The sequence below is a fragment of the Abramis brama genome (genome assembly GCF_963993115.1).
Source record: "Abramis brama genome assembly, chromosome: 9".
NCBI lineage: Eukaryota > Metazoa > Chordata > Actinopteri > Cypriniformes > Leuciscidae > Abramis > Abramis brama.
Window position 1 is genome coordinate 28,116,258 of NC_139971.1, and position 19,671 is coordinate 28,135,928.

Genomic DNA, 19,671 nt, shown 5'->3' on the forward strand with positions numbered 1-19,671 from the left:
CACACTGCCCACAGATGGAGAACAGCCACTAACTATTAGCGCATGAAAGCTTATCATCAAAACACAAAAACGTGCATGTGTGATGGAGACAAGCTGTGTAATGAGAACATCAGTGGCAATGAGCCATCTGAAACATCAGATCAATAGAAAGTAGCAGACTGGCATTTCATGCAGGACTGGACGTCTGATTGTCCACTGTAATTAAAGGAATAGTTCATACAAAACTAAACATTTTGTCATTATTTACTCACCCTCATGTCATTACAAACATGAGGACTTTCGTTCTTCTGTGGAAAATAAAAGAAGATATTTTGAAAAATGTCTCCGTGTTTTAAAAACAGTAGAAATATTCTCTAAAATATATTATTTTGCATTCTGCAGTAGAAAATAATTCCTACAGGGTTGGAACAACTTGAGGGTGAGTAAATGGTGACTTTCAACTATCCCTTTAAATTGTCATCTAGGTTTAGGTGGATTTGTCAGTGGAACTATAATTTAGTTTATTTTGCATCTGTGGCGTTTTTTTGCAGATGCATTTGTTCTTCTCGCTGGTTTCTCTTCCCTCCATTCTGAGCTGACCTCTGCTGCGTCGTTTCATTTTAACTCTCTTTCTGTAACAGATCCTTCTCTGTAAATAGGCCTGAGTTTGGCTTTTCGCTTGGCTGGACGTTCTGCTTTGAAAGCTATTTTTAGCTTGCGGTTTGCGGAAAGGTTTCTCTGTTCCTCACCACAGGCTGAAGTTTTTGCCTGTCCTTTGGAGAGAATTTAAACACGGGTGTGTGCTGTGAGAATGGAAAACCAAAGCTAGCGGGGCGCACACCTGAAGTAAAGTCATTCTGACAGCAAGCGATTCTTTTGATTGAGACTTGATTGAAATTTGTAGCATTTCAGTTACTGGGTGTCACTGATTGTCTGTCTGGAAGTTTGAGAATCTCTGTCTAAAGTTACCGCTACATGGGGTCAGACTGCCAGAGGTCATGACCTCTCTGAGGTCACCACACCCGAGTGTCAGACTTCTAATGGATGATGTCATGAGGTTAAGCAAAGGTGACCAGGTGATGAACACATAGTCACAAACACACACTTGAGGAAGCTCACACTAAGTTTCAAAACACAGCAACAGGAAAACTGCTTACATCCACTGGATTTTCTGCAAAGCAGAGAGTTTTAAAGAAGAAGTCTGAATTTTTTTCTCTCCCTCATGAAGAAACAAAGCTTCATAAGAGCTTTAGGGAAGTGACTGGTTTTGGGTGGTTGCCTAAGTCAAAAAAATCGCCTAACAATTGACAATCACAAGTCTGATTGTGTAGAAAAGTAATGGGACACCTCTCCTCAACAAGTTGAGGGATTGTTCAGGTCTGTAGCACAAATGGTGCAGGACAAATTATGCAAAACCAAGAACTACTAATTAACATCAGGGAAGTAAAACCATTAAGAGATAATGGAGATGAAGAGATGTGAAGAGAGGACAAACAAAAGTCAAACTGTTGTAAGTCCACAGAGGAAAGACGGTCTTACCTTTCTTGGTTTGACTTTGTCCTGGTAGTCATATTGAAAAATGCCTTTATAACTCAAACCCAGCCACCATGGGATACCTTGCTTATCCTGAGAGAGAGCAAGAGAGAGAAAAAGAGAGCATTAATACACACACAGCGATAAGATGAGTAGTGTCAGCTCATGGTTGATGACAGCATGATTATCTTAAACACACAGAGTCTTCAGCATCCTTTAACACTTAACTAAAGTGCCGATACTGCAGGTTGTGAGAACATACGTGTGTGTGTGTGTGTGTGTGTGTGTGGACTGACGGCTGTGCTTATAAATTAAGCAGACTGACCCACCTTAACAGCGTAATAATGCACTCCATATGTGGGCAATGACTCCACTACACTCATATAACTGTGAGAGAGAAGAAAGAAGAAATCATCGACAATATGTTATGTATGTTCCATATGCAAACAATTTGCATTAGTAGAAAACACGTGGGAGTGGATCTCGGAAGTAGAAAAAGGATTTGGATACTTCAGGCACACTTAAAATGCATGAATGACATTGCATTAGATACTGAATCGAAAGAACACAAAACAAGCACAGTTTGCATTATGAAGTCAATGGACTCCAAATCATTAAATCTCATTCTTGCACACACTGTTACCAAACATGTTGATATTTGAGGTTTGTGTCGCCATACATTGACTTTAATAATGAGGACAAAACAGCTGAATCTTCTTTTGTGTTCAACAGAAGTAAGAAAGTCATTTTTGGAATGACAGAATTGATAGAAACAATGACAGAATTTAGATTTTTTGGGTGAACAATCCCGTTAGGATGAAAAGCATTTGGACACTTTCTGGTCATCAAACTTAATGGAACATTTTGGACATAACATTGTTTCTTGCTGTCTTACTTGACGATAGCCTGGCCTCTGGACTGTCCGCTTAGCTTCTTATAGTGCTCAATGACCCGGTCCTCACTGCAATACAAACACACACACACACACACACACACAATTAGAGGCAACAGATGACAATGTTCATGAGAATGTGGCTTTCAGCCTATTTTAATTCCACAGGAACACGAAACAGACAAGAGTGAGAGCTTACAGATGTACAGAGACACAGCCAATGAAACACAACACCATGAAGGAGATAAGTTCATTCTTAGAACAGGAAGTGCACCGGCCTGTTCAATATGAATGTGTAAGTAAGTGAGTGTGTGCGCCTTTGAACGGCAGCATCTGTGAAACACTTCATTCGCATCAAATAAAATTTGAGGTCAATTATGTTAGCGAATTATTCAAGAGAATCCTTTCCCATGGTGCTCTAAAACACGGAGCAGATACATCTTGTTAATACCTCTTCATTATCAGCTGACAGCTGTGTGTGTCTCTCACCAATATGCGAGCGAAGGGTGCTCCTTCAGTGCTTGTGTAGGCAGTGCAGGCAGTTTCTTCAGATCAGCCCTAGTAACATCATTACTGTAAAAATAACACAAAATGCTCAGAAAGAGCACCACTTAACAGGGCAAAGAATCAGCCAATCAGAATCACAGAACAGCAAGAAGGCGGCAAATGACGAAGAGAAATAATTAAATACACAGGAAAAAAATTATAATAAGAATAATAAGAAATTACTATTACTATATAATACTATAGAATACTATTATTATCAATAATAATCCATTATTAAACTTTTTATAATTTGTTTCTATTCCTTATTCTTGTGTGACTTTAATTATTTCTCTTTATCATGCTATGTAAAGTTGAATTAATAATAATAATAATAATTGCAATTGTAATAATAACTGTACATACATAATAATAATTGTCACATGACTAGTTATACTATTTATAATTCATGTAAAAATGTTGATCAAATAATAAGTCAAGATTTAGATATTAAAATCACATCTGATATCACTTCCAGTTCATTTCTGAAATGGAAGGTTAAATTGTATATTATCGCTCACAATGTGCTCTTCACATTTTGGCAAAATCTATCAGGGTATTTCACGATAATAAAATGTGCATATTGTGCACACTAAATAAGCTGCATACTTGTAGTGTGCCACTCCAAACACAGAACGCTGGAGAGGTTGAGAGGAAGTGTAATAGGAAATAGAGTCGAAGAAAACTATCAGACACAGAGTGACAGAGTAAAGCTGGAAGGATGCACATGTGACAGATTTGTAGCTGAGATACTGTGTGTAGAAAGTGTTTCAAGAGTGTGTGTGTGTGTGTGTGTATGTAATGGAGAGAGCCAGAGGTTAGTGTGTGTAATTTAACACTGTTTATCCTCTGCATTCCATTTCCTCCCCTCTGTCTCCGTTCCCAGGGTTCACACCCCCATATCTCTCTCATTCCCTCTCTCTCTCCATCTCTCTTGAATCGTGTTCATGTGCTTATGTGGGAAGGAGAGTTTGATATATGCCACAAATTGGATCTGCTTTCACTCTGCAATGACACACTGATAGTGTGTGCATGTTAAAGGGGGTCAATGGAAGGTGATTCATTCATTCAAAAAACTTCTTACCTTGTGAAGTCTCCTTTACCTTCCTGTGGGAGAGAAAAATGACATATTTTAGAATCAATAATGAGTCTTTGCTGGTAGACAAGAACGCTTGGAGAGATTGTATCCTCTGATACACAGAACGGTGCATGTGTGTCTCAGTGGGGAATGCAATCGCAGCCATCTGGACTGAATCCTCTGAAAGGTCAAACACTCATAACATACCTGATACTACAACACCTGGATCACACATACACATCATAAAGGAACACCGTATTTCTCTAAAGTACTTCCCTCATATGATTAACTTACAGTACAAAGGAAACATCCTGTTTTAGATTTAAAATAAAGCACCCTGTCAGGCTGAAATACTGTAGTGACCGGAATATGACTCTCACACGTGCGTTTGAGACGTCCTGAACTTCCTAAAAGTTCAGTGCAGGGTTCATGAAGGTGATAAACAGTCCAACATGATCTTACCTGTAAGATGTAGGAGGCCAGTTCAAACACCACCTCACTGTCCACCTCTATGAGCTCCTGGAGACAGACAGAGAAAAAAGAACGAGAGAGTTAGGTTCAGGATCACAGCAGACAGGACATCTCCATTAATCTACCTCTTATCTTATCTCTCTCTTTTTTAATGACCTGATCTGCTGACTTATCACTGAAGGGTCTATCTAAATCACTTCAGCTATTTCCTGTGTAATCAATAGCAGGACAAAGCCACATACAAACACATGGGTTTTTTTAGATGAGGGGTTATTGAAGTGTAGGGGGTCCTTACTACTTAAATGACCAAGACAAACGGAGTGATTCATTACCTTTGCAGAACACAAGAATTTCAGGAATGTCACTCTCTCTCTCTCACACACACACACACACACACACACACACACACACACACAGTACTGGCATATATTGGGAAGCTGACTCTAAAGTAAAGTGTGAGCAATGAGCTCATGGTGGGAATGTGTGGTATGCGACAAATGACATTCACAAATACAGAATGTTTTTGGAAGAATTAAGCACTTTTTGAAACATTTTAAAACTTATATATCAAATGTTTTTGAAAAAAGTATCTTATGTTCACCAAGGCTGCATTTATATGAAATAATGAAATATTGTTGCAATTTAAAATAACTTTTTTCTATGTTAATATATTTTATAATGTAAATTATTATTCCTGAATTTTCAGCAGTCATTCAGTGTCACATGATCCTTCAGAAATCATTCTCTAGTGTGGACTTTTGCGTTCCAATTTAAGTACCGTAAGCTTAGCTTGGTGCTCAAGAAATTTGTCATCATCATCAATGTTGAAAACAGTTGTGCTGCTTAATATTTGTGTGGAAACTGCGATATATTGTTTTTTCAGGATTCTTTAATGAATAGAAAGTTCAAAAGAACAGCCTATTTATATTTTTGCAATATAAATCTTTTCTAACAATGTCAAAATATATGATTACTTTTGATCAATTAAATGCAGTTCTTTAAAAAAACCAAAAAACTTTACATACATACATAAATTACATACATATGTATATATCATGACATTTTATTTTATGCTGTTTGGTGCCTGAAGGATAGTCGATAGAGAAGAGCTTGGTAATCTGCATGTTTTTATGGTGCCATCAGCTAATCAGTGTTGTCATGATGTCATTTTCCAGGCAGCTTCAGAGTGATTTGTTACATGGCATTTATGACTAAGATGCTCCATGAGAACAGATGGAGGTAACAAATGTATGCACCTTAACCAAAGAGGTAGTAGCTAACACTGCCCTCTAGTGTTAGAGCAGTGACAACAGTTTACCTTATAGATGCAGGACTTTGCATTGAGGAAGAACAGCTCTATTGTGGCATTGTCCTTAAGGTAAGAGATGCTTTCAATGTAGAACCTGTAAAAGAGAAAATACACTCATCAAAAATGGCTAAGTTTTGAAGACAGTAGTTTTATATACAATATACACACTAAAAATTAACAGATTAAAATGAGTGTTGTGAATTTTGAATGTGATTCAAAATTGTTCAGTATGAGTAACCAATTCTGATTCCACTTTTCAGGTCATTCAATGAACTCACTGAAGAAAAAGAAAAAATGTATACACAGAGTCAAAAACCAATCACTAGAGGGCATCATGAACACTCGCTATATCCTCTTGCTGTCTCCATCCCTCTCAAAACCCACAAAAAGAAAACAATTTCCACTGTACAAGCTTCATTTAGCACTCAGATTAGAGTTAGCGGGAACTACAACAACAAACAAACACATAAGTAATTGTCTCAAGCTGTGACATTCATCTATGGACTGTTACACAGACACACACATAAATAGATATATGTACAGATGCATGTAATGTATATGACCTTGAACATACACTGATGCACACAATAAACTTAAAATGAACCCTACGACACATGACACAAAGATATATGCTTTGAATCCATTGACTGTGTAAAGACGTAACTGGCAGTGAAGAAAAAATGAGTGAAAGTGAGAGAGATCAAAGTGATTAAAACAGCATTGACAGCTGGTTTAATTTGAGATGCGAGTGAGACAGAGTCTTAAACGCATCAAAGACTTTAGCTCTCTCCAATCAATAGCCCAATCACAGGCAGAAAGGATAACACACACATACACACTGATGTACACAGGACATCATGCATGCATTAAAACAGGGCTTTCACTCTAATTCAAACTGCACTGACATGCAATAGCTCAAGCAGAAGACATACAACTCCGCACGCAGCTATTAAAGCAAAATGCATGCGTGCGTATGCGTGCATTTAAGTGTTTGTGTCTGTGTGTGACCCAGAAAAGCAAAGTGATGCAAGTGGAATAGACTGAAAGAAAGAAAAGCAATCCAAATGTGTCCCAACAATTGCTGAGCTATTTGAATGCAGAGCTTGACAGCAATAAACCAGCATCTACCCACAGCGAGGGTGGTGATGTATGACTGTGTGCTGATTGCGACTTACACGGTAAAATACTGTGAGGAAGCAAACAAATTTGCCCACTATAACTCTCTCGCACACACAGAGTCATACAAACACACATGAGCAATAAATATACTGGGTTGCTCTTTGTATTGGTCATATTTCGAAGCAGATGCAATTAAAATATAAATGAATCAATCCTCCCAGCAGATATCTGCTTATGCTCTGCAATTCAAACACAGTCTGATTAACACTCTGCTGTTGCCATGGTGCTCAAATTGCTGGGGGTGTTAAAGGGTAACTAAACCCTAAACCAACTTTTTTTAGTTAATGATCTGTAAGAATGGGGCTTTATTAGTGCTGTTCATTGATTCGAGTAACTTTTTTGACATTTGGGTATAAAGTGTTGTAATTCTACAATATATGGTGTAAAAACGTCTTGAGTGCTGCCCTCTTCAGGTTGAACAGTGGGTACTGCAGTTGAATTTTCCTAGTGGATGTTTGCGGTACTGCGTGACGTGAGCAGGTTCCAGCTCACCACGCCCTTGGATGAGCTAGCGTAGATTTATCTGTATTTAGTACAGTGGTCAGGAGGGTACGTAGGTGTAGTGTTGCTGGTTGCAACAGCACTGCTGGACTGCATAGCTTTCCAGCAGACTTGGAAATTAGGCGCCAGTGGTTGCATGCACTTGGCCTGGAAGACCGTGAGTTCCCATCTAGAGCTCAAGTGTGCAACCTGCATTTTAAGCGGGATTGCTTCTCCAACGCAATAGAGGTGGAAATGGGCTTCTCCACACAGCTCGCGCTGAAAAGCGACGCAGTGCTAAATGCTGCTCCTCCTGCATGGACTCACCACCGCAGCGGCTTCTTAATCTGAGTGGGGGTCAGATTAAGAATATTGCCAGTGGGTAGAGTCAGGCTCTGACCAGGGGTTTAGTTACCCTTTAATGAGAGGAATGGTGGATTCTGATTGGCTAAGTTCTCTGTAACTGCTAGTGAGCTTGTGGTTTACTGACCCCGCTAATTTGAAAGAATAAACAAACACAGACACAACTTTCTGGTAATCTTTCTCGTTCTTGAATCTGATTGGCTGAGAGCCTTTTCCAGCCATGCGATATGCCCCCAGCATCAGCACTGGAGCTGTTTCACCGTTTGTATCACTCCGCTTGCGGCGACTCATGGCGGTCGAGCAAATCCACTATATTTAAATTTTTGATAATTCGCAGGCGCATTCAAACGTCCAATTTGATGCTTAAAAACGCAGCTCACTAGATTTTGAAACGTGTTTATTGTGTTTTTGTTGCCATTGAACTTACCTTACGCAGAAGTACAGCACAATGGGTCCAGATTTCTTGGGAAACTCATGTTCCAGCACACGACGATCTAACTGCAACCAGCTGAAATGACCCCTGAAACACAGCCCAAGAGAAATGACTGATAGTATCTGCTACAGCAACCGGAAAAGTCTTGCAACATATCTTACAATGTCTCATTCATAGTACCACATAACGTTAAAAAACATCATGTGAAAAATGAGCCACAAGAGGGATGTTTTATGTTCAAGATGTCATCACATGTGCATTTCCATGCATAATCTAGTCAGTGATGACAAAAACAAAAGCACTCAGGAAAGTATTGCATTGATTTATAAAATACTGATGCTAGTCTTAGCAAGTACCACTGACAAGCAACAACACAATGTGTTTTAAATTGTATTTGTATAGGAAAACTTGAACTCACACTGTGTGTGCACTTGTTTCTGACAGAAATCCATTTGTCTATTTGCATGTTGTCCTTGGCGACTGCAAACTGTCAACCCTTTGTTGGGAAGGATCAGCGGGCGGATCAAAGGTCACCAGACAACATTTCAAAATCTTTGAAAACTACATATAACACATTTCCCCAAGCACACTAGCAGCGAGAACAGACGTGATGCTGCTCTTAAGTGTGCTTTAAAGAAATAATGTGAAGATACGTCTAACAAATGTGGCACAGCGGTAGGTCACACTGTGTCACTAAATGAAAAGCTGGTTGTCGCAGAAAGTGAAGAAGGGAGAAAGAGGGAAGCCAATCATCTCCAGTGGCATTATCACAGCATGCTCACTCATCCACAGTCAGAGAGCTGAACTATTCATGACTATAGCTTCATCTGACAGTCTTTTTTCATAGGTTAGAGGCATGTGTAGTATTTCATCGGATGTGTTGGGTATACGTACGTCTCATCTACGTAAGAGATTCCAAAATATTCCTTCTCCTTCAGGTTGAAATGGGACGCCACCAGGTCTAGAAGATCCTTCGCCATTAGCTTGGGCTGAGAGAGAGAGAAGAAAAAAAAGAAGTTAGGTTTCATCACAAAAGAGATCTTTTTATTCAGAATATTCACACACAGACAAAGACACCCAGGTACACACACACACAAGGTCAACGAGTTGGCAGGCTGTGAGCGTCGTATTCTGATGAGTATTGATGCACTGCAGTGACTCTGCAATTTCATGTCGACTCTGTCTGCAGTCTGTGTGTGTTGCATCTTGAACAGAACCTGATTTGCTGCAAAAGTAATGTCCAAAATTTGCTCATTCAACTGGCATATTTGCTCTTAAGAAGGAAAATCGTTTTGATGGTTCTCAATAACGAACTACAGAGGTTTTAGACTTAGCACTGACACACACCCAGAACATTCTGGAAAACTGAGAGACACCAGTTGTCAAGCTGTCTATGATCCTGCAAGTTTGGGGTTTTCCCTGTGTGTGTGTGTGTGTGTGTGTGTAAGTGAGTGTAAAGTGTGTGTCAGAGCCAGTGTGTGGTAAACCATGGGTGTGTCACTGGCTTTGAGCATAGACACTGAAATCACTGGCATCCTGGGACATCTCTGTACTGCTTACCAACCAACCAACATCGACAGACAATCTTTATGTCTATGTCTATACAAACATGCATATTAAATGTTTGGAGTCTGTAAGATTTTCTTTTTTTTTTTAAATGTTTTTTTTTTAAAGAAGTAACTTAGCTCACAAAGTCTGCATTTCTTCAGATCAAAACTACAGTAATATAACCGTTTTCTATTTTAATATTTTTTTAAATGTAATTTTAATCAGTGTCACATGATCCTTCAGAAATCATTCTTATATGATGATTTGCTGCTCAAGAAACATTTCTTATAATTATCAATGTTGAAAACAGTTGTGCTGCTTAGTAATTCTTTGATGATTAGAAAGTTCAAAAGAATAGCATTTATTTGAAATTGAAATCTTATGTAACATTATTAGGGATGGGACAAAATATCGATAGGGCAATAAATCATTGTCTTTCTCCATATGATACAAGAATCGATACGCTGGCGCCAAATATCGATATTTTAATTAATGAAATGAGGCTCTCTAAATAGATTTTCCTGGCGTCACTACTTCATGCCTCCTCGAAGTGGTACTCAACACATGGATGAAGGAAATGTGAACATAAGTTAACTAGCCTAAGAAAAAGAGTTTTTTAATAGGATGGCGGCAGCAGTGTGAGTAAAATAATAATGCCCCAGCCACTTTTAAGTCCAAATCTGGACCCACTGATGGGACAAACAAAATCGACAATGCAATAGACAAAAACTGCCTGGTAAAAATTAAGTGCACTTGTAAAACCACGAACATGCAAAGTCACTTGCAATGCCATCAACCTGATCTCAATGAAAATGTTTAATTTACCTAAAATGTTCAATTTAATTTACAAACTGAAAAACTTTTTGTGCTGTTTTCTAACAGTTTGGACTTGAATAAAGAGAGAAAACCGGCACTTAACCTTTTCATAGGCATTTTGTTTTCATAGTATCATTATAGGATTGTCTAGCAATATATTGATTATCGCAGAATTGCTGTATCATGAATCATGATATTATCTGTATCATGAGCCATGTATCGTGTATTGTATCGTGAGGTACCCTGTGATTCCCACCCCTAATTATAAATGTCTTTACTGTGACTTTTGATAAATTCAATGTGTCCTTGCTGAATGTGCTGACCCAAAACTTTTGGACGATATTGAATGTTTTGCTGTGTATGCATACACATTTTGTAAATTGTTTTTTGTGTTTCTTTTTATATGTATGTTTTATTCACTTATTCTTTACAAAATTATATGTTAATAAAAAAAATGACAAAAGTAAAAAGCACTGAAAAGAGTCTGAGAAAGATGAAAAATCGTTAAATCAAATTACAACAAGATGTGATTGTGCACTTGATATGCACAAACATTGTGTGCATGAGCCTCTCTTCAAAACACTTTAATTACTGTTTCTGTTTCAACACAGACCATTTTGAATTAAAGGCACACATAAATACAGACACAGACACACACACACACACACGTGCGCAACAACCCTCTTTATAAGAGAGCCAGCCCACCCACACACCCTAAAAATAGCACAGCAAAATCTAGAGCAAAAGTACAATCACTGCCACAACCTCTACTTACAGAAAGAAAGAAAGAAAGAAAGAAAGAATTTCTAAAATTACAAGATCATCATTATTTTGTTGTGTATTATTACATTTTAAATTGTAATGTATTTCTTCTAGCTAAAGCTTTGACTAAGGTAGGTTCTTAAAACCTAGTGAGTTGTTCCAAAACCTAGTGAGCTGCCTACCTAGACAGCACTTAAAGGTACTGTATAATAGGTGCAGGTCAGACTATAAGCAGCATGCTGCCAAAAAAGATACCTTATTAAACAGAAAATATCAACAAAATAGTTCAATCCAAGTAAGAAAGAACAATTGCTGTCATAATATCATGTGCTATGTATTTTCATTACTCATTAAAGCAGCAATTCCCAAACTTTTTTCTCAACCGAACCCACTTTGCCCTAAAATATTTACTTAAAGTAAGATTTTAAGTTAGTATTTTGATAATTTAACAACACACTTGCATATTTACAGTTCACTGATGTTGGTAAAAAGTCACTCGAAACATAATTTTTTAGTTTGTTTGATTTTGTGTTTTTTTATTTATTATTTAAAATCATTTAAATGTTACATTTTTATGATTTAATTATTAGCTTTTTATCAACTCACAAAGCCTCCTTGAGTTCCCTTGTGCCCTTCCCAGGGGTTCGTGAACCCCAGTTTGGGAAACTCTGCATTAGAGATGCTAAAAAACGTTTGTAAATGCTAAACCCTCCTGGATTCCAGCACCATTACCTGTCTTGTGTGACTCACGTGAGGGCTATTTGTGTGGCGAGGGGAGTTGCTGCCTATGCAGAGCATCTCAAATAATCTCAAATCAGGTTCCATTTCAGTTAGATTTTGCCTTAGAAGGCAGTTGCCAATAAAAACCTTTGCAGTCTGCTGAGATTGCAATTACCATCCTTCTCTGATTCACTACCCTCCCTTCAGGACTGATCTTAAAAACCCAGCTTTCAGCAAGACATCTTGTTTTAGATATTCGTTTATGGCGTTAACGTTGTGGTTATTCACACATGAACCAATCAGTATTTTATGAGATTCTTCTCTTCTGGTTCTTCAGGTGAGACATGCAACTCTGTACCACATAAATCAATTGGCACATTTAATCTCATCATTCAAAGCAACGTGGTGTGAAACAGCCTGCTTCCTCAATTAGCCAAAACGACTGTGTAAGTGTGTGTCTGCGGTAAGAAGAGGAAGTGGGTTTAACATGGCCGCAATCTTCAGTCTTGACCCATTTGTGGCGGTGTATGTGTGTTTGTGCAGTTGAGAAAATGAAAAGAGCTAAAACTCAAACCATATCAATTTACTTAAAGAATGACAGTATATTCAATCTTTTCCCGCATCATTCTCTCTCTGTTTAGCCTCCAGACTTGATTATGACAGTAACTGATATAATAATGTTTCAGACTCTTTGAAATGTGATGATAAGAAGGATAAAGCAGTATTAATATCCTGTTAGTGTGCACTGAGGGCCATCAATATGAGCGCTATATGGTTTAAACAGATTTAATGTGGGATGGCTATCATCTCCTCTCTGCCATTGCACTTACAGAGGTTGATGCAAATCACAGACACACGTTTCCACATGGAGAAGCATGTGATAGCGCGTGTGGCTCAGAGGAAGAATATCCGGACTGTTGTGATTTAATATAATTAAACAGTGGGTGTCTGATCAGGACGGAAGAGCGATGACAAGAACATTCGCCGTAAGGTCTCATCAGGTCTAGATCACAGAGATGAGAGATGAGTCAGCTTTCATTACACAGAATGACTTCAACACAATGTAACACTAGTGTTTTAGTTGAGGATTTATCACTGTTAAAACATGTTATCTGATCAAGAATGCAGACTAGATACTGCCCTACTTTGTACACTGAACGAATTCACATCTGTAGATGCATTCATACAACAAAAAGGTGCATTTATAGATAATCCATGTTTAATCCAAAACAGCCAGTGTAAATGCATTTATGAAGGAGGTGCAAGCATGGGAAAAAATGGGTCCATTCAAAAGCAAAGTGAGAGGCCTTGTTGCCTATTGGTTACAAAGGCAGTATACCTTCAGATATGGAACTTTATAATTGGCTGATTTGGAACACCCTATTGGTAACAATTGTGCATCACACAAATAGCACCCTCAAATAAGTGCAATCAACTAAATAAACATTAAGATAATTAGATTAGGGGTGTGCCGGTTTCAGAATTGGTGATGACGGTTATGACGTGAGTCAAATGTGACGGTTCGTAACATAACCGTCGGGGGGGGGGGGTTGCGACGTTCGTCTGTTATAGGACAACTTAGTTTGAATAAATGTAATATTTGTGTAGTGTTCAATGTTGTTATCAATAGAGATACGCGGATGGGGTATTAGTTCTTCCGCAACCGCGTCACAAAACTCATCATCCGCACCAACGTTTTTTAACCAGATTTCAAAGCCGCACCCGCCCGCCATCCGTGTTGCGGTCTATGGACGATGCAATGCTCTGCTGATTGGCAAAGAATCAAATACAGTTGGAAACGACGTAGACCATTAATAACACGGACTGTTAACAATTGTTTTTAATTAGTATTTAAACATTCTCTATGATAAAAAATGTTTGTAAAAAATATTTTAATAACACGGTTTTGGCGGTTATAGAGTTGTAATGACGGTGTTCAACTATAACCGTCGGTCTCACGGTTATATACTAACCGTCACACCCCTAAATTAGATTGAACTTTTTTTGGTGTTTAATTATTTAGAAGTATATAATCATTGCATTTTAGCTGACATTTCTCTCATTTTGTCTGCCTTCTTGGATTTCAGTTTTCACCAAGATTGTAGCAATACCTTCTGTGATTGCTTTTTCCACAATGGATATATATGATGGATTTAAAAGTTGGCCAAAAATGTATCTAAGTGGTATCTAGTCAGCCCTTAAAGTACTTTCAGTGTATTATTTAGCACCTATATAACTCAGAAGTCTTCTTTAAGAATTACCAAATTTGTTCCTCACAGACACAGGGCTCGACAATAATGACTGCCCGATGGACCGAATACTACATTGAGTTCTCTTTCATGTCTTCTTGCACTAAATTCAGACACAATTATGTCAAAATGCCCGTCTTGGCGAGTATCCTAGTAAACATAGTTGGTTAATGTCTTAAGTGAACGTAAACAGTTGAGAAATACAGCACATGTGTAATACTATTTTTGATCCAGGCATTGGGTCTGGTGACAAGTGACAGCAGCCTAATATTCCTGTGGCTGTTTGTTTTGAGGGCAATGGAAAAAAAAAAATCACTCACTGCTCTTTTATAACTTTAATAAGGAGTAATCTATATTTAATTTATACAGTGAAGAATATGCAGTGTTATTTTACATTTGATTATTTAATTTCTGTACCTGATAACTACTGTTAGACCTACCTGAAAAACCTAAAAAGCAATGTTTATTTCATTTGAATATTTGTTCTATTGTATTTTTTTGTGCTATTGCTCATAAGTTGAATATTTGAATAATATTTTAAATTTATGTTAGTTAGGCTAGTAGTTTTTGCTGTGGTATCAAAACTGGAATCAAGAATTGTGAAATTTGGTGTCATAACCTTAAGGTTGCATGGGTCAAACACAATGAAAACAATAACGATTTTAATTAATTCATATATTTATTACTTTTTTTGTGGTGGGGGCGGGGCCAGTGAAAATTTTGGCAGGGCAAGTAAAAATTTTAACCACTGGCCCAACCAGGCCAGTAGAAAAAAAAAATCCTTAGCATTGAGCCTTGCAGAAATTGTAAATTCAAATTACATCTGAGAAGTAGGATCGAACTACAACACGAGAGAACCTAACAGCATCTGCTTTGACTCACCATGGAAAATGACGAACACATACTAAACGGATATAATTCACAAAATTACAGCCTGTTGTGGAGAGACAGGTGGGAGATGCTAACGAGCAGTTAGACAGCTGAAAAACAGAGCAAGCTTATCCAAAAATATGTTGGCAGCTGTTTTTGTAAGACTGTCTACCTTATTATAAACTAAAGTCATGTCAAAACTGCAAACAGGATATAAAAAAAGGAAACACAAAATAATTGATCTCCATTAAAGCCAATACAGACTGGATATTTTCAACAGCCTTGAATGCAAATAAGACTAAAGATGGTAATATAGCAAAGTTCAGACTATAAGGGACTATAAAATCATCAGATGATGTTGCCAGTCGCACAGTGCAAGATCATCCACGATAACATTCAGAATGGTACATTGCCTCTAATGAGACGAGGAAGAAGAGAGGAAGAGGAGGCAGTTAAATGAGGCTCCAGAGAGATCCAACAGAGGACCATCAGTAAAACCGAACCAGTCAAGTATTTCACCACTGCATGTGTAAGATGTTTTACAACTTAAAGTGTTGTCACACTGGATTTTAAGTGTGAAAATGATTTTGAATCCTGCTACAACTTCAATGTTAGTGACAGTAAATTAAAACACCATCTAGTCCAGTTTCCCATGATCAGTATTATTTTAATATAACTGATATTATATCATATTCAATTTAATTTTTAGATTTTGCTTTCGTTTATATTTTGTTGTGTTTTTTTAATATGTCTATATATATATATATTTTAATATGTCTATAATTAATACGATTATTTGGTTTATAATTTGTATTACTATATAAGTTTGTATTTAAGTTTCTCATAAAGAAGTCAAACATTTTTGGAATTTTAATTGCACGTTTGTGACGTTTATATTCTCAATTGGCCAAGTGAATTTGCATAATTCCAATTTGCGTACAAGTTCTTTCACATGCATATGAATGGAAGTGTACAGAATGCAAAATTTTGTGTGACCGCAAAATAGTTATCACAAATTCCTGTAGGTACATCAACACAATTCCTCTTACAGAAAAAATTGAAGAGCTGTTCCTCAAGGAACATGCAGAAACAAACTAACTTGGAATAACACCAGAATTCTCAATGGCCCGATTAACCTACACAACCTTCTCCAGAACATCTGCCCACACGGAGGAAGAGAAAGAGGAGAAAGAGAGTCAGAAAGCAGAAAGAAGAGGCTAAAGCTTTAAACCAATGCTAAAAGAACATATATCTAAGTACTCATGACTAAAGTAGGACAAATGTGTAAAGATTATGGAATAAGCGTTTCTGCAACTGCTCAATAAATCATAAACTGAAGAGAGAGTGGGGAAATACAGGAAATACTGCCTTGTTTTTAAAATCTTCTCCTCTTCCCTTTGCCTCATTCCTTCTTTAATTTCTGTCTCTTCCTGGAAATCCCTTCTTTTCCTCTCCCTCATCCTCTTACCTGATTGTTAAGGACTCTCTCACCTCCTCTCCTTTCTAGATTTCTCTGTTTATCAGACCATAACTGCAACCGCAATCAACTCAACCAGCATTTCAGAGGAGAGAAAGAGAGTGTGTGGAAAATGAGAGATGGAGAAGGCAGAGGAATTACATTTCTCCAACTATGATGTAATCAGGTCACCTAACTGCATCTGACAGGCATGAGAGAGAGAGAGAGAGAGAGAGAGAGAGAGAGAGAGAGAGAGCATGAAAGAAAGAAAGAAAGAAAGACAAAATGAATAGAATTGAGCAGGACAGTAAAAAACAAAACAGAAGAGAATAAAACAGACTTAGAGAACAGAAAAAAAAGACGCAGAATAAAAAAAATAGAACATGAGAAGAGAACAAAACAAAAGACAATAGGACATAATAGAACCAAACCAGTTTTGTTATTGTTAACCAATATAAATAAAAATAATAATGAAATAAAATAATAATTAGATGAAAAATTTCAATTTAAACTTGTTGCCTTGGCAAGTAACTGAAATAAAAATAGACATTAAAAATAAGATTTTAAGTAAGCAATAAGGTACGAGAGGCTGTATCGTGAATAAGTCACGGAGGAAGGGCGTTGTCAATAAATAAATACTAGGGATGCACGATATATCGGCATCAGCCCAAATACATTCATTTTTAATGTTAACGTTATCGGCCCGATGGGAAAATTTGGCCGATATATTAAAGCCAATAAATAATGGATTATTTCCTACAGCTGAGACACTTCAGATGCATTAATAGTCACTTTTGTTTTTGCAATCAGGATCTCAAAAATGATATAGCCTAGAAATTTGGATTTAGATTTATCGGCTTTCAAATATAAAGAATTATCGGTTATCGGTATCGGCCAAAATGTTCATATTGGTGCATCTCTAATAAATACTACAATGACATAAAAATAAAGAATAGAACAGACAGAGGGAATACAATAAAAACAGAATGAAAAAAAATAGAATAGAATAAAACAAAAAACAGAATAGAATATTACATGACAGAACAAGACAGAGGAGTAGAAATGTGTAGAAATGTATTCTTCATGTGTTCAGTGACTGAGATTACCTCGTGATTAGGGATTTCCTGAGAAAGTTCATATGAGTGTGAGTGTTGAGGAAGTTGTGCTATGTTCTGTTTATATTGAGGTCTGAGCAGGGCTGATGGGGCATGGGAGACAGACACTGCTGTTATGGAAACTGAACTCATCCTGAGAGAAGATGTTTGCGTTCTGATTTATGGAGTGTTTTGGGCAGGAGGGGGTCGCTGAATGCGTGATTTGAGAAGCTGCTCGTTTGTGTCGTTATGGGAACCAAAACCTGCCAGACTGACTATTAGTGGTACTGATGTTTAAAAGACACTTGGGAGACCGACATATGCATACACATATGATTGAGTTCAGGTCAGAGTGACCTAATCTCAGAGTCTCTTTGGCCATGAAATCTGAGATGGGCATAAAGGAGTCATATTACACATACACACAGAGCAAACATTCAAACTCATACATGCACAGGCCGATAAAGATCCACCTATTTCCACAAGACATTAATTATGTCTCAGAGGAACAATGAGGATTTCCCTTCCCAGACAAACGAGAGGAAACCTCAGGCCTTGCCACAAAAACATGCACTAAAACTTCACACCTATACATATAATATTAATGCTACTTTGATATCTCTGCACTAATACTGGACATTGTGCTGGTGAAGCATCATAAAGTCAAGCATAATCAATTTTCTCAACAACACACTTCCAAACCTACAATATCACATTTGGGTCATGTTGTACCATTATCTGCATTGTTGTAAAAACACATTGTTGGGTCTTACCTGGACCAGGAGCTCCAATTTCCTGTCATCCAGGAGGTGGACCTGACATCTCCGCCCTTCCGTCATCTGTTGAGGAGGGAGAGAGAGAGATTAATGAAAGCACATTCACAGCAGGGTGAAATCAACTGTAAATACTAGGTCATGGTGACATGACAAAAATAGAAACTCTCCTTGCACACATGCAGCGCGATTCCCAATCAAGCAGCAGAATTCAATCTCTTTCACTCCCACACACATTTAAAGTGAATTATCGCACACTTCAGCGATGATGCTGAGTAGCTTGAATTTTTTGTTGGATGTCATAGGTCTTGTTTGATTTAGCCCCTTCTAGTTCTTAAAACATACAGTTTAGTACACACAACTTGGCAACCACCAATCTTTACGAAATTTACTAATCAAGTATTGTAAAAAATAAATAAATGAATCAACAAGTAAAAGGCATCTTGTATCACAGAGAACATGCATACGTTTATAGCTGGTCAGAGATGAGATAATTACTACTAATTTACAAATAGTGATGTTTTAATGTTCTGCACATTGCAATTTTTTTTACTGACATACAAGCAACCACTGTTTAATTTGTTTTTACATGTCGTTTATCGTCAAGTTTATCTGAAACAGCTGATACAACAAATACTATAAAACACTTGGGAGATAAAAAATGGGAGTAAAATTGACAGAAAATACCACTTTTGTAGTCAAAATAAAAGTCACTAGTTAAAACCAATGGTTACACTTTATTTTAAGGTGTCAGTATTACAGTGTAGTTATACATTTAAGTACAGAGTAATAATAATGAACTACATGTACTTACTATAGGGTTAGGATGAGGTTTGGTTTAGGGTTAATTGCATGTAATTACGCATAATTTATAGTTAAATTGTAACAATGTAACGTGTTACCAAACAAACATTCAGAAGATTATTTCACAAACAAAAAGAATAAACAGTTCTGCTCGTGAATATCTAGCTTAATTGCTTCTAAGTGCCTCAAACGGACTACACAAATCAGGACTAATCTAGTCACAAATGTAAACTCTGCAACTTTGGCAATTAAAGGAATAGTTTTACATAAAATTGCATAATTTATGTTGTTCTAAATCTGCATGACTTTTTCTTCAGTG

General features: G+C 37.4%; 1 protein-coding gene across 14 annotated transcripts in view; it reads right to left on the reverse strand.

Annotated features, from left to right (window-relative positions):
* The window catches only part of frmd4a (FERM domain containing 4A), a 158,533-nt gene that overhangs the window by 24,705 nt on the left and 114,157 nt on the right, over window positions 1–19,671 (reverse strand). For all 14 annotated transcript variants that reach the window (XM_084124349.1, XM_084124348.1, XM_084124338.1 and 11 more), the window contains exons 2-11: window positions 18,549–18,614; window positions 9,155–9,249; window positions 8,255–8,347; window positions 5,815–5,899; window positions 4,488–4,544; window positions 4,032–4,054; window positions 2,894–2,977; window positions 2,408–2,473; window positions 1,842–1,899; window positions 1,519–1,605 (exon numbers count right to left, since the gene is read on the reverse strand). In XM_084124349.1, the coding sequence (XP_083980475.1) occupies window positions 1,519–1,605; window positions 1,842–1,899; window positions 2,408–2,473; window positions 2,894–2,977; window positions 4,032–4,054; window positions 4,488–4,544; window positions 5,815–5,899; window positions 8,255–8,347; window positions 9,155–9,249; window positions 18,549–18,614 (714 nt within the window). The remainder of the gene's footprint in view (window positions 1–1,518; window positions 1,606–1,841; window positions 1,900–2,407; window positions 2,474–2,893; window positions 2,978–4,031; window positions 4,055–4,487; window positions 4,545–5,814; window positions 5,900–8,254; window positions 8,348–9,154; window positions 9,250–18,548; window positions 18,615–19,671) is intronic.